The sequence below is a fragment of the Pongo pygmaeus genome, chromosome 22, assembly GCF_028885625.2.
Source record: "Pongo pygmaeus isolate AG05252 chromosome 22, NHGRI_mPonPyg2-v2.0_pri, whole genome shotgun sequence".
Lineage (NCBI taxonomy): Eukaryota > Metazoa > Chordata > Mammalia > Primates > Hominidae > Pongo > Pongo pygmaeus.
Window position 1 is genome coordinate 26,484,142 of NC_072395.2, and position 25,775 is coordinate 26,509,916.

At 41.8% G+C, this 25,775-nt stretch overlaps 1 protein-coding gene across 2 annotated transcripts in view; it reads right to left on the minus strand.

Annotated features, from left to right (window-relative positions):
- Window positions 1-17,307: 17,307 nt before the first annotated feature.
- The window catches only part of LIPI (lipase I), a 106,160-nt gene continuing 97,692 nt past the window's right edge, over window positions 17,308-25,775 (minus strand). The window contains exon 12 of one of the 2 annotated variants that reach the window (XM_063659625.1): window positions 17,308-17,578. In XM_063659625.1, coding sequence (XP_063515695.1) covers window positions 17,491-17,578 — 88 coding nt within the window. In that variant the 3' untranslated portion in view covers window positions 17,308-17,490. The remainder of the gene's footprint in view (window positions 17,579-25,775) is intronic. The other variant, XM_063659626.1, reaches the window with a different exon arrangement.

The following is a 25,775-nucleotide window of genomic DNA, read 5'->3' on the forward strand; positions in this document are numbered from 1 at the left end:
AAATGCAAATCTTACTTTGATAATCTCCAGCTTAATAGCTTAGATGGCTCCCAGGCATCCCCAAAACCATTTCTCAATTCGCTGATCAAAAAAACAAAACTTAAAAATTTTAAAACTAAAACAAATAGAATATTTCATTGGTCAAAAAACAAAAACAAAAATGATCTCTCAGCATGCCTCAGTCACATCCCGCCCTGCTGTGCACCCCTCTCCCAACCCCAGCCTACAGGGACCACCCAATAACCTATTCTTTGCTCCATAAGCCTTACCCTCCTTCTTCAAGACTCATACGTTCTCCTTAGAAACCTGCCCGCCACTTCCTGGAAACAGTAGATTCTTTCTTGCTTATGGTTTTTGTAATGACATCAGCCATTTAGAACTCATGATGTGCCCAGGCCCCACTATCTGCTTCTCCACAGATCTTGCTCAGACAATCCATCAGGGTTCAGTCACAGATCCAAAGTAAGGAGTTAGAAGGGAGCTTCAGGCTTGGTCTCTTTGGGTTGAAGCTAGAAAATTAATCTATGCTGAACACAAAAAGGAAGCTGAGTAATAGCCAACCTACACATCCTAGGAATAACTATTGGTTTTTTTGCCCCCAGCCAGTCTCTCTGCAGTCCTTTCTCCTTCTTTACATTTCTTTTAAACACAGTATATTAACACAACACTGTGTAAGAACTGGGATTCAGAAAACCAAGATATAGGTCTCCACCAGCTATGCTATTGTGTCCAGAATTGGTGGGTTCTTGCTCTCACTGACTTCAAGAATGAAGCCACGGCCACTCGCAGTGAGTGTTACAGTTCTTAAGGTGGTGCATCTGGAGTTGTTCATTCCTCCTGTCTGGAGTTGTTCGTTCCTCCCGTCTGGAGTTGTTCATTCCTCCTGGCATGTTCATGGTCTCGCTGGCCTCAGGAAAGAAGCTGCAGACCTTCACAGTGAGTGTTAACAGCTCATAAAGGCACTGTGGACCCAAAGAGTGAGCAGCAGCAAGATTTATTGCAAAGAGCAAAGAACAAAGCTTCCACAGTGTGGAAGGTGACCCCAGCCGGTTGCCACTGCTGGCTCAGGCAGCCTGCTTTTATTCTCTTATCTGGCCCCACCCACATCCTGCTGATTGGTCCATTTTACAGAGTGCCAATTGGTCTGTTTTACAGAGAGCTGATTGGTCCATTTTGACAGGGTGCTGACTGGTGCATTTACAATCTCTGAGCTAGACACAAAAGTTCTCCACTTCCCCACTAGATTAGCTAGATACAGAGTGTCGATTGGTGTATTTACAAACCCTGAGCTAGACATAGAGTGCTGATTGGTGCATTTACAAACCTTGAGCTGGATACAGAGTGCCAATTGGTGCATTCACAATCCCTTAGCTAGACATGAAGATTCTCCAAGTTCCCACCAGATTAACTAGATACAGAGTGCCAATTGGTGAATTCACACTGAGCTAGACACAGGGTGCTGATTGGTGTATTTACAAACCTTGAGGTAGATACTGAGTGCTGATTGGTGTATTTGCAATCCCTTAGCTAGACATAAAGATTCCCCAAGTCCCCACTAGACTCAGCAGCCCAGCTGGCTTCACCCAGTGGATCTAGCATGGGGGCCGCAGGTGGAGCTGCCTGCCAGTCCTGTGCGGTGCACCCACCTGCAGTCCTCAGCCCTTGGGCTGTTGATGGGACCAGGTGCCATGGAGCAGGGGGTGGTGCTCTTTGGGGAGGCTCAGGCCGGGCAGGAGCCCATGGCGAGGTTGGGGAGACTCAGGCATGGTGGGCTGCAGGTCGCAAGCCCTGCCCCATGAGGAGGCAGCTAAGGCCCCGTGAGAAATCGAGCACAGCACCTGTGGGCCGGCATTGCTGGGGGACCCCGCGCACCCTCCGCAGCTGCTGGCCCATGTGCTAAGCCTCTCACTGCCCAGGGCCGGCGGGGCCAGTGGCCACTGTAAGTGTGGGGCCTGCCTAGCCCACACCCACCTGGAACTCACGCTGACCCACAAGCGCCTTGCACAGCCCTGGTTCCTGCCCATGCCTCTCCCTCCACACCACCCCGCAAGCTGAGCGAGCCGGTGCCGGCCTCGGCCAGCCCAGAAAGGGGCTTCCACAGTGCAGCGGCAGGCTGAAGGGCTCCTCAAGCGTGGCCAGAGTAGGCACCGAGGCTGAGGAGGCACCGAGAGTGAGTGAGGGCTGCAAGGGCTGCCAGCACACTGTCACCTCTCACTATGAATCAGCCATGAAAACTCTTTGGGCCTCATTGACTAAATCTGTAAAATCTGACTTTATGAGGATTATATTCATTGAACTCTGAGGTCCTGTCCATTTCTTACACCCTGATTCAAAGACCACATATAACCTCTAACCCAGATGTTCTTAACTAGGCTTCTTGTATGTCTGGGAAGATGATGAAAGAACTTCAAGGGGATCATGATCTCTTTAAATTCTATGTAAAATCCAAGGCTGGGCACGGTGGCTCACGCCTGTAATCCCAGCACTTTGGGAGGCCGTGACAGGCAGATTGCCTGAGCTCAGGAGTTCAAGACCAGCCTGGGCAACATGGTGAAACCCCGTCTGTATTAAAATACAAAATAATCAGCCGAGTATGGTGGCGCATGCCTGTAGTCCCAGCTACTCAGGAGGTTGAGACACGAGAATTGCTTGAATCCTGGAGGCAGAGGAGGTTGCAGTGAGCTGAGATCGTGCCACTGCCCTCCAGCCTGGGAGACAAGGAGAAACTCTGTCCCAATAAATAAATAAATAAATAAATAAATTAATTAATTAATTTAATTTTGTGTAAAATCCTGTGTGAGCTGGCTGCATCACCTTGCCCCACAGAGGGGGTTTTCTTATCTTTTTTTCTCTTCCCACGTAATGATAGTCTATGGTTGCCCTACTATGTACTCTCTTTTTATTATTTTATTTATTAATTTATTTTTTTAGAGACAGGGTCTCACTCTGTTATCCAGGCTGGAGTGCAGTGGCACAATTATAGCTCACTGCAGCCTTGGTCTCCTGGGTTCAAGCGGTCATCCCACCTCAGCCTCCTGAGTAGCTAGGATCACAGGCACACCCCACCATGCCCAGCTTATTAAAAAAAATATTTTTTTTAGGCTTGGCACAATGGTTCATGCCTTGAATCCCAGAACTTTGAGAGACGAATACAGGAGGACTGATTGAGCCCAGGAGTTCAAGAACCTGAGAAATATAGAGACCCCATTTCTACCATGGAAAAAAAATAAAAAATAAAAACATTAGCTGGGCCCAGTGTCATTCACCTGTAGTGCCAGCCACTTATAAGGCTGAGGCAGAGGATTACTTGAACCAGGAATTCAAGGCTGCATTGATCTATAATTGTGCCACTGCACTCAGCCTGGGTGACACGGCAAGACCCTGTCTTTAAAAAAAAAAAAAAAAAAAAAAAAGACTACAGGTAAGAAAGTACTTGGATAACAGTAAAAAAGTTAAACACATGACATTGGACCTTATGAAATGTGTTTACCCTAGAGCTGTTTATTGTATGATAAGTCCCTCCTAGATAGTATTCAAGGTTTAATGCAGAAACAGAGCAAGACTCTGTTTCAAAAATAAAATAAAATAAAATAAAATAGCTGGCCATGGTGGCTTGCACCTGTAGTACCAGCTGCTCAGGAGGCTGAGTCAGGAGGATCTCTTGAGCCCAGAGAGTTAGGGGCTGCAGTGAGCTATGATCACGCCACTGCACTCCAGCCTGGGTGACAGAGCAAGACCTGTCTCTAAAAAGATAAAATAAAAGTAAATAAAAAAGAACCCTGGGTGCCACATGAGAGATTCAAATTCATTTGGTTTAGCACAGGGCCATGGAATCTGTCCCAGCATCCTAAAAGCTGCCTCAGTGAGCTAACAAAAGGACTGGTATTGAAAGAGCTGTCAACAAGCTGTGACAAAGAGAAGGCTCCTCTGTGAGGCAGGGAAGTGGGGCCAAATAACAGGTTTTTGTTGTTGTTGTTGTTTTGTTTTTTTTTTTTGGAGGAGGAGAGGAGCTGATTTAGGACAGCTAAAATGGTTGTGAGAGAGCACAAGAATCTAGGGAAGCTTGAGACCGTGAGACTGTGGCGGCCTCAGCAGGTGCTTCTGTGGGCTCTCTCCAGCTCTCTCAGCAGGATGGAGTCAGGAGCAGAGAAGGCAGTTGGTGGGATGACCCAAAGTTGGGGTTTTATCAGAGAGGAGGAGCAGGAGGACAGGGTGTAAGGCAGATCAAGGAGTGTTACTAAGGGGCTCAGGTCCTAGACAGTGGGCCTAGCAGGTAGGCAATGAGGGTCATGAGGGATGGGGAAGATGCATGACAAGAGGCCCTGAAAACCAGGGGAATTTGACAACACCAGAGCCTTGGCAGTCCCAGGAGGGGAGCAGGTCTAACAGGAACACCCTTGCACCTGTGCAGGAGAGCAGCAAGGCTAGGAGGCTGCAGACAGACAGTGGATAACTAAAAAGTGAACTTTCTGCTGGACAGCAATCCCTGGATGCCATCCCGATGGAGATCTAAGATGAAAAATACCCCGCCATGAAAATGCCTTACATGGTCCTAACCATGAAGCATAAAATTGCCTTTTCACCTGAAAATGACCTGCAGCTTCATTTACCATTTTATGCTTTGGATGTCATGTAACATCCAGAAGTAATACCCTCCACCATTGCAAGTCAAAGTAAAATCAGAAAATGCTCAGTGGAAAGGAAAAAAACAACAAAATAAAACAAAAAAACAAAAACAAACAAACAAAAAAACCAGAAGACAAAAAACCAGCAATAGAATAAAGCTGCAAACCCAAAGCACCAGGAGAGGAAAGGGAAAAAAACCTGCAGCATACACAAGCTTTGATGTTGTGTGATCTGTGAAAATGTATAGAAATGTTACCTTACCCCAAAATTCCCAAGGTGCTTTACTTGCCAACCACTGGAAGGAAGTAGAAATTCCCACTCAGGTTGTTACTTTTAATTTTCGTCCTTTTTATGTTGTTTCCTAAAATAACAACAGGCATTCTAGAGATGATTTACCAAGATGGCTTAATGAGGTGTCAGATGAGTACCCGTGCCCACGAGCCCCTTTACCTCAGGCCTCCTTATACAAATTTGACTGACTCTTCTGAGCCCGACTAGATAAAAAAACAGATAATAGGAGCAGCTGGGCTGGAAGCACAGCTGGGCCGTCCCCATGGAGAGCAGACTCTAGCACCACGTGCTCTTCCTTGCCCCAGCGTTTCTCCCCACTCTTGCTTTTCAGAGCGGCAGCCCACCCGAACCTGGGTCTTCCTCAGATGATCTCCACATCAGTGCTTGTCAGCATTCATGTGCACACAGATCACCTGTGCAATTTGTGAAAATGTAGATTCAGACTCAGTGGCTGGGGTGGAACCTCTGGATCTATGTGTCTAACAAGCCCCATGGTGATGCACGTGGTCATCAGATGGTCCTTGTTCCACACTTGGACGAGATATTTAGAGCCTGTAAAATAGCTACTCCCCTATCCAGTGTTTGAGTCTCAGACTTCTGGATTCTGCCAGCACTCAGATGCTTCTGGGACAGGATGCTTCCTGTTCATCTTGGGTCAACACGTCAGAAAGACCTTCCTGTATTGAGCTGAGATCTGCCTACGTAGGGCTCACCTTCACCTGGCCTACTTCTGGGCCTTGGATTCTATGTAGCAGGCTTAAGGCCTTAGAAAGGGGCTGGCATGTCCCCCAGGTATTTTCTTCAGGTAAAACCTGCCAGGTCCTCTGGCTATTATTTTTTAATTTTTTTTAGAGACAGGGTCTCACCATGTTGCCAGGCTGGTCTCAAACTTCTGGGCTTAAGTGATCCTCCTGCCTCAGGCTCCCAAAATGCTGAAATTACAGGCATAAGCCACCATACCTGGTCTTGGCTATTCTTCTTATGCTATAGTTTGGTTATTCTGGTCATTTCTTTCTTTTTTATTTTTATTTTATTTTATTTTTTTGAGATGGAGTCTCACTCTTGTCACCCAGGCTGGAGTGCAATGGTGTGATCTCGGCTCACTGCAACCACTGCCTCCCAGGTTCAAGCAATTCCCCTGCCTCAGCCTCCCAAGTAGCTGGGATTGCAGGTGCCCACCACCACGTCCAGCTAATTTTTGTATTTTTGGTAGAGATGGGGATTCACCATGTTGACCAGGCTGGTCTCAAACTTCTGGCTTCAGGCGATCCACCTGCCTCAGCCTCCCAAAGTGCTGGAATTACAGGCATGAGCCACCGCACCCAGCCCTAGTCATTTCCTTCTGGATCCTGCTCTGTGTGTCTTTAGCCCTCTCCTCTTGTGATACCCATGCTGCAAAAAGTAGCTTGGGACTGTCACCACCTCATTACAGATAGCCTTCATGTGACTTGTGTTGTACTTGCTGTCAGCCATCATCCTTAAAGTCATTTTACGCATGCTGTGGATCAGCCACATTTCTTCCTAGTCAGTAATAATTATAATTATACTTAACACTTATGAGAATTAGTATAGCAAGATGGTTAAGAACATAGGCTCTGTAATGAGACTGCCTAGTGGGAAGCACTATGATTGGCACCACGTGTTATCTATCACCACCACCATCGTCATCATCCATCACCATCACTATCACCACCATCATCATCACCATCACCATCATCACATCACTATCAACATTATCATCACCACCATCAGCATCACCATCATCACATCACCATCAACACTATCATCACCACCATCACCATCACCATCATCACATCATCATCAACACTATCATCACCATCACCATCATCACATCACCATCAACACTATCATCACCACCATCACCATCACTATCACTACCATTATTACCATCACCATCATTACCATCACTATCACCATCATACCATCATCACCATTGCTATCACCACCATCATCACCATCACCATAATCATCAGCACCATCACCATCACCCATCACCATCACCACCATCACTATCACCACCATCATCTTCACCACCACCATCAACATCATACCATCACCATTATCATTGCCACCACCACCATCATCACCATCACCATCACATCATCATCACCATGTTAAGTAAGCACTTTGCCTAGATTAACTGATTTAATTCTCATAACAACTTCATAATGTAGGGGCAATTATTATCCCAGTTTTACAAGTGAGGAAGTAGGACCTCACAAGATTATGTTTTGTGCCAAGGGTAACAGTGACAAGAATCTAACCCTGGGCAGGGTCCTTTGGTTGGTTTTGTTTGTTATGTTGTTGACCAACGTGCAAGACCATTTCTGTTCCTGCTATTCATAAATTTCATCTTTTAGTCAGCACTTTATCCTTATTTTACACTATCTTTTGGATTCCTGGTTCTGTCATCCCAAGTGTATCTGCCTCCTAGCTTCATGCTGTCTGTCATATTGTGAGAAAAATATGTATCTTCACCTAGATCATGCACAAGGTCAGAGGCCATGCGGCAATTCCCTACAGATTCTGCTCACTGAAGCCCAGTGGTGCACATCTCCTGAAGCTCCCTGAGCCTGTAGTCTTGTAACCCACTCAGAGAAGCCTAGGGAGTGGTTGGACATGATTTGTTTTTGAACATATTTGTATTTGGTTCCCGGGAATCATGTTTCCTCCTCGCTTTCAGGTCTCCATTCCAGAATCTTTTCCAAGATGGACAGCTCCCTCCAAATTTATAGTTGCTGAAATCAATTCTTTGGGCAAGGTCAGATGCAAGGAACAAATAGAAAGCAGGGTCTGCAGAACACATATCCCAGAGGTGATAATGACCAGTTAATCCCTGCAGATAGTTAGATCTAGGAGACTGTCCCTGGGCTTCAGGGCTCCCTGCCTCTGAATCCAGCAGTGCAAATGCAAGCCTCTTATGTTCCCCCTAAACCATAGGTGGCTGAGCAGCCATGGTGTTGCCAGCATTTCTATAAAGGAGGAGCGCAGGGCAGCAATCTCATCAGAGGAGAGGCTGGGGCTGGCCTTGAATTTAGATTGTATGTATATTTGGGGCAATTTGCAAGGAGGGGGTGCCCTGATAGAGATTATGTGGGCTAAATCCCCCACATAAAGCTATCTTGTGCCACTGTTCCTGTGCCAACTCACCAGAAAGGCTGGACTGATTTCTCCCCTCTCTCCTTTCCTGGTTCTGTTCTCTGACCCTGGGTGATTAATGTAACCTAGCTATGTTCAATTACCCATCCTTTTCAAGATGTTGGGATGTCTGCCACCTGTCCCTGGTGCTCTTCTTGGCTTCCTGTGAGCTGTGACAATGGGAGACTTGTGGCTTTTGGAGGAGAGCTGGAGGCCCTGGGTCTGCCATCAGTCTGGGCTCCCTAACTGCATGATTATCACTGGAGCCTTCCCAAGCTGGGAAGTTGCAAAACAAGCACGCAGGGAACATTCTTCCACCCCAGTATGTTCCCCTCATGAAATCATCAAGCAAACCCTGAACGCTTTCTCTTGGTGTGGTCAGGCAGAAAGGCGGTCTCTCTCATACTAGAGCAGTCAGTGGCCATTGGCTGACTGAGACTAACGGCAGATCTAGAAGGATTTGGAGAATGCTGTCTTGGTTCTCTTAGAACAGCATGTGGCCCTAGTAGTGTGCTTGTTTTGGGGACAGTGGTGCCCCTGCAAGTCATGAAAACTGATGGGGCAGGAAGGGGAGCTCCAGCCAGAAATGGGAAGTGTCTCAGACCTTAGTGAAGTGATCTTGAATCTCTGATTTACAGGGCTGATTTTGACACATTTTTCTCAAGAAAACAGTGGTTTAGGGCATGGTCTCAAGCTCTATCTAGATTGAAATTCTGTCAGGCATGTTAGCTCACATTTGTAGTCCAAGCACTTTGGGAGGCCAAGGTGGGAGGATTGCTTGAGCTCAGAAGTTTGAGACCAGTCTGAGCAACATAGTGAGACACCATCTCTACAAAAAATTCAAAAATTAGCTGGGCATGTGGCACACACCTGTAGTTCCAGCTGCTGAGGAGGCTGAGGCAGAAGGATCACTTGATCCCAGGAGGTTGAGGTTGTGATGAGCTGTGATCATGCCACAGCACTTCAGCCTGGGCAACAGAGCAAGACCCTGCCTCAAAAAAAAAAAAATCTCTACCAGCTCTGTGATCTAGCACAATTTATTTGAGTTTTGCAGGCCTCATCCAAAGATAATAATTGGACTTACCTTATTGGTTGTGACAACTAAATAAAAAATAATACATGAGAAGTGCTTGGAACAGTTCCTGGCATTTAGTAAGAGCTTTGTAAGTATTAACTATTATTAGTACCATCATCATCTTTATTGCCACTATTTACTGAGTGTTTAATATGTACCAGAGATGTCTAAGCACATATAATACATGCATTATTAGCTCATTGAACTTCACTTTGTTTTTTTGGGGGGGGGTAGGGCGGGGTTTGTTGTTTTTTGTGACAGAGTCTCACTCTGTCACGCAGGCGGGAGTGTAGCAGTGCAATCTCAGCTCACTGCAACCTCTGCCTCCCAGGTTCAAGCAATTCTCCTGCTTCAGCATCCCAAGTAGCTGGGACTACAGGCATGTGCCACCACACCCGGCTAATTTTTGTATTTTTAGTAGAGACAGGGTTTCACCATGTTGGCCAGGCTGGTCTTGAACTCCTGACCTCAAGTGTTATGCCCACCTTGACCTTCCAAAGTGCTGGGATTACAGGTGCGAGCCACTGTGCCCAGCTGAACTACACTTTGAAGTAAGGGTTAATCCTGTGCTTCAGTTGAGGAAACTAAAAATGGGAGAATTCAGTACAAAGGTAAACCGGAAAGTAATTGAAGTCAAAATCTAGAATCAAGGGTTTTTTGTTTATTTTTTATTTTGGAGACAGGGCCTTGCCATGTCACCCAGGCTGGAGTGCAGTGGTGCAATCACAGCTCACTTTAGCTTCAACCTCCTGGGCTCAAGAGATCCTCCCACCTCAGCCTCCTGAGTAGCTGGGATCACAGTCATGCACACCACATCTGGCTAATTTTTGTATTTTTTGTAGAGACATGGTTTCATTATGTTGTCCTGGCTGGTCTTGAACTGCTGGGTTCAAGCAATCCACCATCTGCCTTGGCCTCCCAAAGTGCTAGGATTACAGGCGTGAGCCACTGTATCCGGCCTGGAATCGAGTTTTCCTAACTCAGGAGTTATGCTGTTATTGCTCTCTGCTACTGTCCATAGTAACAGCCATATTACTGAGTACTTCCCACTTGCTGAGTAGAGTGCTGAGCACTTTACATGCCTTATTTCATTTAATGTTCACAATAATCCTATGAGGTAGATTCTCTTGTTATTCCTATTTTACAGATGAGGTAACCAAGGATCAGAGAAGCTAAGCAGCCTCCACAAATTTACATGGCAAAGAAAGTCAGCATTTAAATCCAGGCCTTCCTGACTCTAAAATCTGTTCTATTGAGTTTGACTGCCAAACAGGTAAGCAGAATGCTCCTAAGAGGTTGGTAACAGTGGTTGGTGATCCATAACGTCTGGGATCCACTAAAACTCAGGGATACAGTTTGCCTAATCAGCCCTATTTTCTGAGCTGTCGTTAGGGACAATTTTCACTTTCTCTGATGCTTCATTTCCCTGCAGCTTCTGAAAGCTGTTGATTTGCTCAGAATAAGACCATGTTCTGTGCCTTTCACATCTCAGATTGTTGTGTACATGCTCAAGAGTATGGAGGAATCATAAACATTCCAGAAGGAGGCCCTGGTGTACTATGCAAAGTTTTTACCACATTGCTATGGGAGGAATCTGTGTTTCTTGACCAAACACTTGAGGTTATGGGACTGCAAGATTCCAAATGTGCGTTTCAATAGCCAGGGATGCATGGTGGGGCTTCAGAGGCTCTGGGAACATTCTGTATGTGTGTGTGCATTTTACTGGAGAGAGAGCTCCTAACTTTCGTAATATTCTCAAAGGAATTCATGACTCAAAAAAATCATTTACAAACCATTGTTCTCCGGCCAGGTGCCTGTAATCCCAGCACTTTGGGAGGCCAAGAAGGGCCGTTCACCTGAGACCAGCCTGGCCAAAATGGTGAAACCTGGTCTCTACTAAAAATACAATCAGCTGGGTGTGGTAGCTCATGCCTGTAATCCCAGCTACTCAGGGGGCTGAGGCAGGAGAATAGCTGGAACCCGGGAGGTGGAGGTTGCAGTGAACAGAGATCGTGCCATTGCACTCCAGCTTGGGCGACTGAGCAAGACTCCATCTCAAAAAAAGAAAAAAAAAAAAAAACCGGCTCCCAACTGCTTTTGCAGAATCAGAGAATGTGATCACTGCCATGGTTGAGGGGAGGGCGCAGGGGAACGAAGAGGGAGGTCCAAAGGCTGGAGGGACAATAGCTCACCCTGGAATATTTTCAAGTTTGGTGGGGACGACTCTGGAAACAAGCTGACTCTGAAAATGACACAGAATTCACAGTGTTATTGCTTCTTTGAAAGGTGGGCGGTCTGTAGTTTTTCCTCAGAATTCATTCATATACTTCTAGGAAGTGCCATTTAGTTTCATACAGTTTACATATACCTGGTTTTGCGGCATCTGGAGAGATTCAGGATAGTTCTTGTTAATGAGAAGTCACAGGGTGGAGCTATAATGCACTATCCATTGTGAACCCTGATAACTTGAGACAGGTCTCAGTGAATTTAGAAAGTTTATTTGGCCAAGGTTGAGGATGCACACCTGTGACACAGCCTCAGGAGGGTCTGAGGACCTGTGCCCAAGGTCGTCAGAGCAGTTTGGTTTTATACATTCTAGGAACACAGGAGACATCAATCAATGTGTACAAGATTAACATTGGGTCGGTCTGCAAAGGTGGGACAACTTGAAGCAAAGGCGGGAATTCTCAAAGCAAGGAGGGGACTTCTGGGTCTTAGATAGTTGAGAGACAAATGGTTGCATTCTTTTGAGTTTCTGATTACCCTTCCCAAAGGAGGAAATTAAATATGCATTTATCTCTGTGAGCAGAGGAGTGACTTTGAATAGAATGGGAGGCAGGTTGGCCCAAAGCAGTTTCCAGCTTGACTTTTCCCTTTAGCTTAGTGATTTGGAAGCCCCAAGATTTATTTTTCTTTTATAAAATTTTTAAAACCCAGGTAGAAGTATCCATGCTTGTTAAAGAAACAAAGGAAGAAAGAAAAGCAAATGATAGGCCGGGCACAGTGGCTCACGCCTGTAATCTCAGCACTTTGGGAGGCCGATGTGGGTGGATCACCAGATGTCAGGAGTTTGAAAACAGCCTGGTCAACATGGTGAAACCCCATCTCTTTTATAAACACAAAATTAGGCAGGTGTGGTGGAGGGCGCCTGTAATCCCAGCTACTCTGGAGGATGAGGCAGGAGAATCACTGGAAGCCAGGAGGCAGAGGTTGCAGTGAGCCAAGATTGCACCACTGCACTCCAGCCTGGGCAAAAAAAGTGAACCTCTGTCTAAATAAATAAAGAGGTAAATAAACAAATACAATTATTTTAATCTGCTTGTTAAAGGTATCTGATAGAATTTTGAATTTCTTTTTTTGTTATTTTGAATTTCTTTGTTTCTCTAATACAGCTGTTTGGAATTCTCTTTGAGAAAAATGACACATTTTTGTTTCTCCAGGATTGGTCCCTGGTTCCTTTTTTAGTTCATTAGGTTAAGTATTTTTTTTAATGATTTGTTGATGCCAGTAGATCTTTGTGGGTGTCTCACCATTGAAGATTTTGATATTTATTGTAGTCAACACTGCCTGGGTTTGTTGGTAGCCATTGTTCCTAGGAAGCCTTTAGAGATATTCAAAACGACTTGGGTGTTGTGATCTAAGCTCTTTCTGCTTTATGGGACATCTCAAGCCCAGTAACACTGTGGTTCTTGCAGGCTCACAGAGTTACTACCTTGATGGTCTTGGACAACATGGTCTTGCAGAATTTTCTGAATTATCTAGCAGAGACTCTTCTTCTTTTACTTTCTCCCAAACAAATGGAGTCTGTGGGTGTGTTTGTCTGTGTGTGTGTGTTCTGAGACACATGAAAGTGAAGTGGAATGACCCAAACATCTCTGTGGCCATGACCACTATGACTGCACTGTGTCAGACCTGAATCCAGCAGAGTGCTTGATCTCACCCAAGGCCTGCCATCACAGCTTCCTGGTTACTGTGATACCCAACCTTGTTTTAACCTGAATTGACTCTCCCTTAGCTGAGAGAGCCAGACAGACTCCATCTTGGCTCCTTCACTTACAGCCCCTTACCCACCCCCTTCCTCAAGGACTTAACTTGTGCAAGCAGTCTCCCAGCACATCCAAGGACGCAATTAACTAATAAGATACTGTGGCAAGCTGTATCCGCAGTTCCTAGGAATTCACCCAGTTGATAGAACCCAGAGCCCCCGCGTTTGTGTCCTGTTGATAACACCCAAAGCCCCCCATCTATCACCTTGTAATGGATTTAAAGCCCCTGCACCTGGAACTGTTTGCTTTCCTGTAACCATTTATCCTTTTAACTTTTTGCCTGCTTTACTTCTGTAAGATTGTTTTAACTAGACTCCCCCCACCTCCCCTTTCTAAATCAAAGTACAAAAGAAAATCTAACCCCTTCTTTGGGGCCAAGAGAATTTTGAGCACTAGCCGTCTCTTGGTCACCGGCTAATAAAGGACTCCTGAATTCATCTCAGCATGTGGCATTTCTCTGTAACTCACTCGGTTACAACTGTCTATGTTCATTCAAGGCACTGTGGCTCTACAATCAGCAGGTGAAAAAGTCAGCCAGGCCTCGATTACTCCCTTCAGTTTAGCAAGTTTCTTTAGGCCCTAGGTTGGTTCAGAGGTGCTATTCAGGAGTCAGGGACTAAAATAAAAAACTTCAGAAAGCTAAGGTTTTGGCAGTGAGAGTTTGGCAGAAGAGTGTGGAATAGATCTTTAAAAAGGTGAAAGTTTCTAAATAAAGATTGAAACCTGATGGGAAAAACAATAGAGAAATATACAAAAATTATGTTCATGCTAATTTTACTTATTTATTTATTTATTTTTGACACAGGATCTTGCTCTATCACCCTGGCTGGAGTGCAGTGGCCTGAGCTCAGCTCACTGCCAGCTCTGCCTCCCAGGTTCAAGTGATTCTCCCACCACAGCCTCCCTAGTAATTGGAAATACAGGCACGTGCCATGATGTCCAGCTAATTTTTTGTATTTTTAGTAGCGATTGGGTTTTGCCATGTTGGCCAGGCTGGTCTTCAACTCTTGGCCTCAAGTGGTCAGCCCACCTCGGCCGGCCTCCCAAAGTGCTGGGATGACAGGCATGAGCCACTGCACCCAGCCCAGTTTGTTATTTAATTACACCAGCCCTCATTCTGAAAAAAGACTAGATGCAGGGATTAATAACTAGTGCTTTGATTTTACTTGTAAAATGTATTTTCTTTTTTTTTCTTGTGGGAACCAGTAAATTAAACACTAATAAAACTATAATACAGGCCAGGCACGGTGGCCCATGCTTGTAATCCCAGCACTTTGAGAGCCCAAGGCAGGTGGATCACAAGGTCATGAGTTCGAGACTAGCCTGGCCAACATAGTGAAACTCCATCTCCACTAAAAATACAAAAAAAAAAAAAAAAAAAAAATAGCCGGGCATGGTGGTGGGTGCCTGTAATCCCAGCTACTCAGGAGGCTGAGGCAGGAGAATTGCTTCAATCTGGGAGGTGGAGGTAGCAGTGAGCTGAGATCGTGCCACTGCACTCCAGCCGGGTGACAGTGTGAGACTCCGTCTCAAAAAAATAATATATATATATATAAATATATATATATAAAATACATTTTCAGTCATGTAGTGTATGTGTGTGTATTATCTTTATATATGCTATATATTATGTATATATTATTTATAATATATAGATAAAATATACATTATATATAGAAACAGACAAAATATACATTACACACTCACACACTCATTAACACACATGTGCAATGTGGTCTAAGGTATTGCAGTGTGGTAACATGTACACATTTCACAAGTTTACATCTTTGAGTTATTCTGGAAGACTGTTATCACCTCTGGCAAGGAAGGTTCATTAGGAGGTTAATGGGTTCTAATGTACATGAAACGGTTGGCTACTGTCTTGTCTGTTACCCAGAGGCCCTAAGCAATCAGGAAGACAGGAACGAAATTTCTGCTCTTGGTAACATTTGCAGTGCATTTCATAAGTGTCATTAATGTCACAAGCTGAGATTGAAAAGCTTCTGGGGATATATGGAAAATTAATGGGGGGCATTAGAAAAGTAAAATAGCATGAGGTTGTGTGTGTGTGTGTTAAAGAATGTATGAAAATTGTAAGCAGATGCCCAAGGGGTGGAGAAGAGAGAAACAGTATCTCTGTGGACTGGAGAAAGGACTGTGGAGGGAAGGGCTGCAGTGTAAACTGAAGTAACTGTTTTAATGAAAATCTGTCAGACAGTAGAGGTACAGGCAGCACTGCTTAAATCCCTAGGGAAAAAGTAGAGTGTTTGCGTTTTTGCATAGAACATGTATCTAATACCTGAAGCACCTTCAGCTACTTCCAGGTGAGCACCAACAATGGCCCCAATTCACCTTCAAGTGGATTATTATCAAAGTACATCATTATGATACTATCAGGTCATGGCAGGTGTTATAAATTGTGTCCCCACAAAAATTCGTATTTTAAAACTCTAACCCCTAGTTCCACAGAATATGACTATACTTGGAGATAGGGCCCTTCAGTGGGTAATTAAGTTAAAATGAGACTGCTAGAGTGGGCCCTAATCTAATCTGACTGGTCCCCTTAAAAGAAAAGGAAATTTAGACATACTGAGACAGCAGAGATGTGCAGATACAGAGGAAATACCATGTGAGGTCACGGGCAAGACGGCGGCCATCTGCAAGGAAAAAAGAAGGGCTTCGTAAACATGTTAGTCATTATCGCACTGCTATAAAGAAATACCCAAGACTGGTAATTTATAAAGGAAAGAGGTTTAATTGACTCACATGAGGAGGCCTCAGGAAACTTAGAATCATGGCAGAAGGGGAAGCAGGCACCTTTTTCATAAGTGGCAGGAGACAGAAGTGTGAAGTGTGAGCACAGGAAAACTGTCACTTTTAAAACCATCAGATTGTATAAGACTCACTCACTATAACAAGAACAATATGGGAGAAACAGCCCCCATAATGCAATCACCTCTCACCAGGTTCCTCCCTTGACACATGAGGATTATAATTCAAGATGAGATTTGGGTGGGGACATAGAGCCAAACCATGTCAATAAGAAACCAAGCCTGCTGACACCTTGACTTGGACTTCTGGCCTCCAGAATTGTGAGAAAATAAATTTTTGCTGCTTAAGCCACCTAGTTTGTGGTATTTTGTTATGGCAGCTCAAGCAAACTAATTCAACAGGCAATCAAAGGCACAAAGGCTGTGACTGTGGTTGGCAGAGTATGTTACAAACACACACAAATCCTTGGGGTATTCAGACAAAAGTGAGAGAGAGCTCAACACTAGAAATTACTGGACTGAACAGGGGAATTAGAGAATGCTAAGAACATTTAGATTATGATTTTGAATGTGATCATTTGTAAATCAAGTAAACAACACATACTGAACTTAGGGGATTCACTTAACATAGGAGTTAAGAACATGGACCCAGACATCTTAGTTTTGAATTCTGGGCCTGTGCATGATTCTGGACGTGTTACTTGGCCTCTATCTCTTGGCTTCTTCATCTGCGGAGATAATATGGCTAACTGCATATGGTTTTCATAAGGATTAAATAAATTAATATGTATAAAGCATTTAAACTGTTCCAGGAACACAGTGATATACATAAGAGTTAGCTATCTTTTTATTATTGTCATTATGAACAGACACGGCTCAAAATACTTTATTAAAAGCAATTTTCACAAAAATTACTTGGGCAACTGAGATATGGTGAGGTAAATTAACTTACTCAAGATCACATCATTAATAAGTAATGGAACCAGTATTTGACCCATAGGTTATTTATTGTACTCCACAGAAACAAAGCCATTATTTGCAAAGGACTAAAAAAAGATGCCAAGTAGATGATTAAATAAGTGCATATGTTTACTAGGTTCACATTAATACAAGTGACTTCTCCAAATGAAAATTTACAAATAAAATAGTGTGTTCATTTATTTTACTACTGAGGTAGAATGATTCTGTTGAAAACAGTGAATTGAAGTATTCACTAAACTTGCCTATTTTTCAAAAGGCATTTATTCATTATTAATAAATAATTAAGGTAAACAGTCAATGATAAGTATAAATTGAGGAAGCAGAAAAAGTAAACAGAAATAAACAACTTTCAGAATATATTTGGAATGTTTAACTATGCATTTTTTATTTTCTTTATTTTTGATTCTTAAAATTTTTTTCAAGAAATAGAAATATCTGAATCTCAAATTGAACAGTGCATTATAAAAGAAAGACTGATTGCATTGTTTCATTTACAAGTCCATTAATTCACAAGCAAGTGCATTTGATGGAAGAAGGCATCTTATGTGTTCTTTGGTGTACATGTGTTTGGATTAAGAAACACTTCCTCTCTTTCTTTAAGTACAATATTATACCTGCAAAGTGGTGGTCTGAGAAAGAGAAAAATGGAGAGAAAAAAAAATAACTATTAGTAAAACAACAGAGTTGATTTCCTTCTCTCATAAATATTAGAATAGTCCATGCCTGTAACTAGCTAGTTCTCTAAATGTAGGGAGTTGGAACAAATATATGGGATCATTTCCATTCTATCTCATTTGGCTGTGTAGGGATGAAATAGACATAATGCTTATAAGAAAGAAAAAAATCTGTTTCAACTTCTTTTCTCAGTGCCTTATTGGAAAACTTAATTGTATGAGAGATACAGTTAGATACTGATACAGTTGAAACTTGAACTCAACTCAGTATCCAGGCCATTCCTTCCATCATGATGGTCACCAGATGAGAGTAGGGTGAATCACGTAGACAAAGTTTGCTGAAGCAATTTAATGAGTCCTCTTATGCCACCTACTAAAATGGAAATAATAAATCCTAAAGTATTCTATATCTTGGACAGATTTTATATTTAATATTTCAAGCTTTCCAAGAAGCCAAGTCACTGCAGCACTGTTCACATATTTATAATAAAATAGTAAGACAAGTGTGTTTTCTTTTTTCTGCAATAGACTAAAAGCTCATGAGCTTATTAGCATAGCATTGAATTATCTTCTATTAGTACATATATAGTAAATACATATTTTTCCAAATATTCTATATTTTACAAAGCCTCTACAAGTATTACAAAACAGCGTAGGCAGGTTCACAATGCCTATCAATGTTAAATTTTACCAAAGCCTTTGAGAAAAATTAATTTGCTGTCCTTTTACATTGTAAAAGTTCATCTAGTATCACTGTCATGAATTTTGATATCTTTTTATCTTATGTTTAATAGTTCCTTCTCCCAGGCAATAAAAAATAAAAACACTATAATTTTGTGATATATTTTGAATTACCAAGGGAAAAGAATATTATGTATTTATCTTTCTAATTTCAAAATGCATACTGAATTTGTACTTCTAATGCTTTCTTACCACACATTACCAAAAATGAACACATTACATTGATAAAGTATAAGATTGATCTAAAATAATAAAAAAGAAATATAGTAATAAAAATTTTTTTAAATTCAAATACAATCTAGTTTTCTATTTTAATCCATATATATTATACCAAAGTACAAAAAATATATAAGCTTCTTTACTTGAAAAATCTCCCTAAGGCTTTTGCTCAACCTATCACCACATCTGTCCATTTAATATTCTCTTTTTTTGCCATTAACATAGAGGCCCCTACATTTGACTTCTTTTTTTATTTATTTGCTTATTTTAAATTCATAAAATTCTATGTATTCATTATGTACATGGTGTTTTGAAGAATAAATACATTGTGGAATGGTTAAATATAGTTAATTAAAATACACATTACCTCATATAGTTATTTTGCAACAAGAGCATTCAACATCTACTCTGCATTTTTAAGGAATATAATATTTTGTTACTAACTGTGGTCACCATGCTGCACAATAAATCTCTTGAACTCATTCCTTCTATCTAACTGTAATTTTCTATCCTTTGACCAACATCTCCTTAACACCTTCCCCTCCCAACTGCCTAGCCTCTGGTAACCACGGTTCTACTCTCTGCTTCTATGAGATCAACTTTTTTAGATTCCACATGTGAGTGAAATCCTACAGTCTTTGTGTGCCTGGCTTATTATACTTAACATAATGTCCTTCAGGTTCATTCATGTTGTTGCCAATGATGGGATTTCCTTCCTTATTATGTCTAAATAGTATTCCAATTTATAGATCTCTATCTATCTATCATCTATCTCTCTCTCTATATATAGGTGATATATGTACCCATACTATATTTTTAATATATATAATATATACCATATACTATATGTATATAATATACATATTATATTTTTCTTACTGCTTCATCCACTATTGAAATCTTAGGTTTATTTTTTATCTTGGTTATAGTGACTAATGCTGTAATTAACATGGAAGTGCAGATATCTCTTCAACATACTGATTTCATTTCCTTTGATATACACCCAGTAGTGGGATTGCTGAATCATATATTAGTTCTATTTTTAATGTTTTTAGGAACTTCCAAACTGTTTTTCCTAACAACTTTACTAATTTACATTCTCATCAGTAGTTATCAATCATTCCCTTTTTTCCATGTTCTCACCAACATTTGTTATAACTTTTGTCTTTATGGTAATAGCCATTCTAACAGTTGTGAGGTGATACCTCATTGTGGTTTTAATTTGCGTTTCCCTCATGGTTAGTGACATTGAACACTTTTTCATATACCTGTTGGCCACTTGTATGTCTTCTTTTGAAAAATATGTTTTCAGATCCTTTGCCCAATTTTTAATTAGGTTATTTGTTTTCTTGATATTGAGTTGTTTGAGTTCCTTATATATCTTGGAGATTCATCCCTTATCTTATATATACTTTGCAAATAACTTCTCCCATTCTGTAGATTGTCTCTTACCTCTGTTAATTATTTCCTTTGATGAGCATAAGCTTTTTAGTTTAATGTAATCCCATTTGTCTATTTTTGCATTTGTTGCCTGTGCTTTTGATGTCATATCCAAAATATCATTGTCCAGACTGATGTCAAGATTTTCCCTATATTTTCTTCTAGCAAGTTTATAGTTTCAAGCCTTAGATTTTAGTCTTTAGTCCATTTGGAGTTGAATTTTATGTATAAGGTATGACATAAAGGTCTAATTTTATTCTTTTGCATGTGGATGTACAGTTTTTCCAACACCATTTATTTTCATTTTGTTTTGTTTTTTTAAAATAGATTCAGGGGGTACATGTGCAGGTTTGTTACAAGAATATATTGTGTAATGATGCAGTTTGGACTTCCTGTGTACCCAATCATCTGAATAGTGAATGTTGTACTCAATAGGTAATTTTTAAATCCGCATCCCTCTCCCACCCTAATCTCTTTTAGTATCCCGGTATTGATTATTTCCCTCTGTATTTCCATGGGTACCCACTCCAACACTATTTATTGAAGAGACTGTCCTTTCTCCATTGTGTGCTCTTGGAAACTTTGTTGAAAATTAATTTTTAAATGGGTGAATTTATTTTATTTCTAGGCTCTCTATTCTGTTCCATTGGTCCATGTCTCTGTTTTTATGCCAGTATTATACTACTTTGGTTACTACAGCTTTCTAATATATTTTGAAGTTATTTGGTGTGATGTCTCTAGCTTTGTTCTTTTTGCTTAAAATTGCTTTAGCTATTTAAAGTATTTTGTGGTTTCATACAAATTTTAAGATTTTTTTTTCTATTTCAGTGAAGAATGTCATTGGTATTTTGATAGAGATTTCATTAAATCTATAGATCCTTTTGGTTGTTTGGACATTTTTAACAATATTAACCCCTCCAAGGTACAAACATGGGATATCTTTCATTTATTTGTGTCTTCTTCAATTTGTTTCATCAGTGTTTTACAGTTTTCTGTCTAAGAATTATTTACCTTTTTGGTTAAATTTATTCCTAGGTATTTTATCATTTTATAGCTATTGTAAATACAATTGTGTTCTTGATTTATTTTTCAGATACTTTGCTATATTGCATTTTCAAAGCTATCTTTGAGAATGTTATATTAATATTTATACATATTCATGGATTTTGTTTTTAAAAATGGAATCATACTCTTATAAAACATCATGCTTTTCTCACCAGGCAATATATTATGAATCTTTTCATAAATATAAATAAGCATTTAAAATATATAAAAACAGAAAAACTACTAATTCTTGTATATTGATTTTGTATCCTGCAATGTAACTTATTCCTAATATTCTTTTAAAATGTTACTTGGATAAGGTTTCCAGCAATAATGCAGGGAAAAGAATAGTGCCTATTTCCACCTGCCATGTGAGAAAACCCAATTCATAGTTCACTGGATAAGGCACATAGAAGGGTCTTCTCTAAGTACTGGGAATCATTACACCTAGACTGAGCACTTATCCAAGCTAGCTTAATAAATTTTGAAAGCAGGACCTGAAAGGTTTAACCCCAGTAACATAACAGTATCTTGAGAATAGAATTTAAGAGTATTTGTAGGAATACAAAAATATAGAACATTCAATAAGATAAAATTCACAGCATCTGTGATCTAATTGAGAATTACTAAGCATTGCAAAGCTGGAAAATGGACCCATACGAGGTGAAAAATCAACCAATTGAAACTAACCCAGAACAAGCACAAATGTGAGACTCAGCAGTTAAATGCATTAAAACAGTTATTATACCTTTATTTCAGATGTTCAAAAGTGAAGTGGAGACATGAGAGATATAAAGAGGTGAGAACTACGATGTTTGAGATGAATAATACACTTATAAGATTAAAAGCAGAGGCCAGGCGTGGTGGCTCACACCTGTAATCCCTGCACTTTGGGAGGCCAAGGCAGATGGATCACGAGGAGTTCAAGACCAGCCTGGCCAACATGGTGAAACCCTGTCTCTACTAAAAATACAAAAATTAGCTGGGCATGGTGGCACATGCCTGTAATCCCAGTTACTTGGGAGGCTGAGACAGGAGAATTGCTTGAACTGGGACCCGGGAGGTGGAGGTTGCAGTGAGCCGAGATTGCACCACTGCACTCCAGCCTGGGCTGCAAAGCGAGACTCCGTCTCAAAAAAAAAAAAAAAAAAAAAAAAAAAAAAAAAAAAAAAGTTTTAAAAACAAAGATTAAAAGCAGATTAGATATTGCAGAAAAAAATCAGTGAACTTGATAACATAGCAACAGAAACTATTCAAAATAAAATGCAAAGAGAAAATAGAATTTTAAAATTAGCATAGCTACCATCACACTGTTATACTATCAAATATCAGATCTTACTTCAAGTAGCCAAAAATACTTAAAATTGGAATCCTCAGAGGAGAAGTAGTAGAGGAACACAGAAAAAAATCTCAAAAAAAGCTGGAAATTTAGATGAAACTTGATGAAAACTATAAACCTACTGTATTAGTCTGTTCTCACACTGCTATAAAGAACTGCCCAAGACTGGGTAATTTATAAAGGAAAGAGGTGTAATTGACTCACAGTTCAGCATGGCTTGGAAAGCCTCAGGAAACTTACAATCATGGCAGAAGGCACCTCTTCACAGGGCAGAGGGAGACAGAATGAGTGCCCAGCGAAGGGGAAGCCCCTTAAAAAACTTTCAGATCTTGGCTGGGCTCAGTGGCTCACACCTGTAATCCCAACACTTTGGGAGGCCAGGGCAGGTGGATCATGAGGTCAGCAGATTGAGACCATCCTGGCTAACATGGTGAAACCCCGTCTCTACAAAAAATACAAAAAATTAGCCGGGCGTGGTGGCATGCACCTGTAGTCCCAGCTACTTGGGAGGGTGAGGCAGGAGAATCACTTCAACCCAGGAGGCAGACGTTGCAGCGAGCTGAGATCATGCCACTGCACTCCAGCCTGGGCAACAGGGCAAGACTCTGATCTCATGAGAACTATCGCAGGAACAGGATGCGGGAACCACCACAGTGAATCAATTATTCAATTATCTCCACCAGGTCCCTCTCATGACATGTGGGGATTATGGGAACTACAATCAGACCCATCCAAAATGGCTACAGGCCTGTTTTGAAGACTATTGTAAGACTCCAGTGGCTCTAAAAAAACAAGGGACCATAGAAAAGACCCACAAAGTGCAGGCCCAGGAGAAAGAGCAGCAAGGAAAACAGGAAAAACCTGTCCTACAGGCCCTGCCAGAGGAGCTAGAGACTCCACCCCCTTATGTTCCAATTTACCCTTCTCTGGCAAGGCTTAGGCAGGAAGCCACTCCAGCAACTGCCTCTGGAGGGTCGGACTCAGAGGAGAGTATCCCCGAAACTTCACCACGTAGGGAAGAGCCAGGGCCACTGCCCAATAAATCAGAGGAACTCCAGGATGAGGTTGGCTGTCTTTGGTCAGGACATGCCTGAGTCATGCAGATGCCCCTCAGAGAAACTAGATTTCTAGGGTGGGGACATGGCCAAACCATGTCACCCACAGGTCCAAGAAAGCCAACAAACTTCAAAAAACAAGAAGTATGAAGAAAATTACAGCATGGTACATCATAATCAAATTGCTCAAAATCAGTGACAAAGAGAAAAATCTTAAAACGAGCCAAGCAGAAAAGTAGATTATCTTAGGAGCAACAAAGAAAGCATAGCAACAGATTTCTCATTAGGTTCAGTGCATGGTAGAAGATGGCAAAACAACATCCTTAAAGAATTGATAGACCAGCCTGACCAACATGGTGGTGAAGAAGGAATTCATGAAGTTTACAAGTATAATCAAAGACAACCAAGACATTTTTACTTTTTCCTTCAAAACCTTAGTGTAGCAACCTCCGCACCCCGCTCCCCACCCCGCCGTAGTCTAAGTTAGAGAAGAATACTAACCGCCTGTTTTTCCTTCTGTGCTCAGCAAGCCTTACCTGTACTTGCTAATTTCACATTCCCTGAGGCTCAGCGAGTTCCTGCTTCACCTCCCTAGCACAGCTGCAAAGTAACAAGGTTGATACAGAAACATAGTTTCCCAGGGATGTGGATTTATTTATTTATTTATTTATTTATTTATATTTATTTAAATATTTATTTATTTATATTTATTTAAATATTTATATTTATTTAAATATTTATTTATTTAAATATAAATAAATAAATATTTATTTATAAATATTTATGCTATTTATAAATTTATAGCATAAATAAATGTAAAAGACTGATCAACTGCCTTTGTTCTCGCTTCTGTAAGTAGGCTTCCTGCATCACATAGCTCCAGGCCACTGACTGCTTAAAAGGTGGCTGCTTTCTTTGTCTGGGGCTCAGACTTTTCTGGACACTAGTCCAACTGAGCCAGGTGATCACCTTTTAATAAAGACCTTTCCTGAGCTCTGTTCGGTCTCTCTTATCTCTGACTGTCCCACAACATTTCTGGGGGCTCATCTGGGATTGGAGATTGTAGGTCTCTGTCTCCTTTGCCTATGGGTTAGAGCCCCAGGACGTGGGAGATTTGGGACCCTTGGCACCACTGGGTAAGACAGCCCAGAAGGACAATGGCTTTCCCCTGTCTTGGAGACTTCCCTTGACAGTGCAAACGGAACCGACTCAGGAGTTGCAGGAGAGTCACAGAGCAGCGCACAGGCAGACTACTGAACCAAGGTAAGGTTGGTCCCTAGGAAAGCCTCTCCCATAAGGACAGAAGGGGAGCTTGATCACCTCCCAGGGAACGACTACTTATCCAACCCAGAGTAGCTGGGGGCGGCAGGAGTGGCTTGCCAATTTGGATGAACCTCGTGTCCCCACTCACACTGGAACTGGAAAAAGGGAGAAAATGGGCCGAAAGAGTGGCAAGTGCAGCAAGGTAGAGCTTGCTGGCAGGGTGACAAGAGTGGTTTGCCACCCGAACTGGGAGTGTGTGTGTGTGTGTGAACCTACCTGGGACATGAGAGAGGCTCATTTCATCTGATGAGGAGTCCTGGGGTAGGAGTGGTGTGTGTATGTGTGTGAATGTGGGAGCCTAACTAGGTTCACCTGGGACACGAGAGAGGCTTGTTTCATTCAATGAGGAGTCCTAGGGCAGGGGAGGTGTATGACAGTGTGTGAAAGAGACGGTCTCAGGAGAGGCTAATGTGGGGAGTGATGTGGGGAGGTGCAGATCTCTTAGTGCAGACTGTGTCCTCTGAGGCAAGTGTGGGATGAGCCAGACCTAGGTCACTGCGTAAGGCCTACAGGATTAGTTTCATAGCTTCACAGCAGTAGTTGGGTGTGACCTGGCCAAGCAGCATCCAAACCTCCCATAATAGGACCCGGTCTGGTGAATCTGAGAGTGAAAGTGAGAGTAAAAGTGTGCTGTGAGGGAGGAAATGGGAGAAAAAGCATCGAAGCCTACTCCATTAGAATGTATGTTGAAGAACTTTAAGAAAGGCTTTGATGGTGATTATGGAATGAAGTTAACACTGCAGAGGCTAAGAACCCTTTTTGAAATTGACTGGCCTTCTAATGTAGGTTGGCCAGCTGAGGGAACCATAGATATGGAAATAACTGGCCAAGTGTTTTGGGTGGTCACTGGGGTCAGACAACAGCCTGGGTACCCTGATCAGTTCCCATACATAGACTCCTGGCTGAATGTGATTCAGATCTATCCAAAATGGCTACAGGCCTGCTTTGAAGATTATTGTAAGACTCTAGTGGCTGTGAACAAAACAAAGAA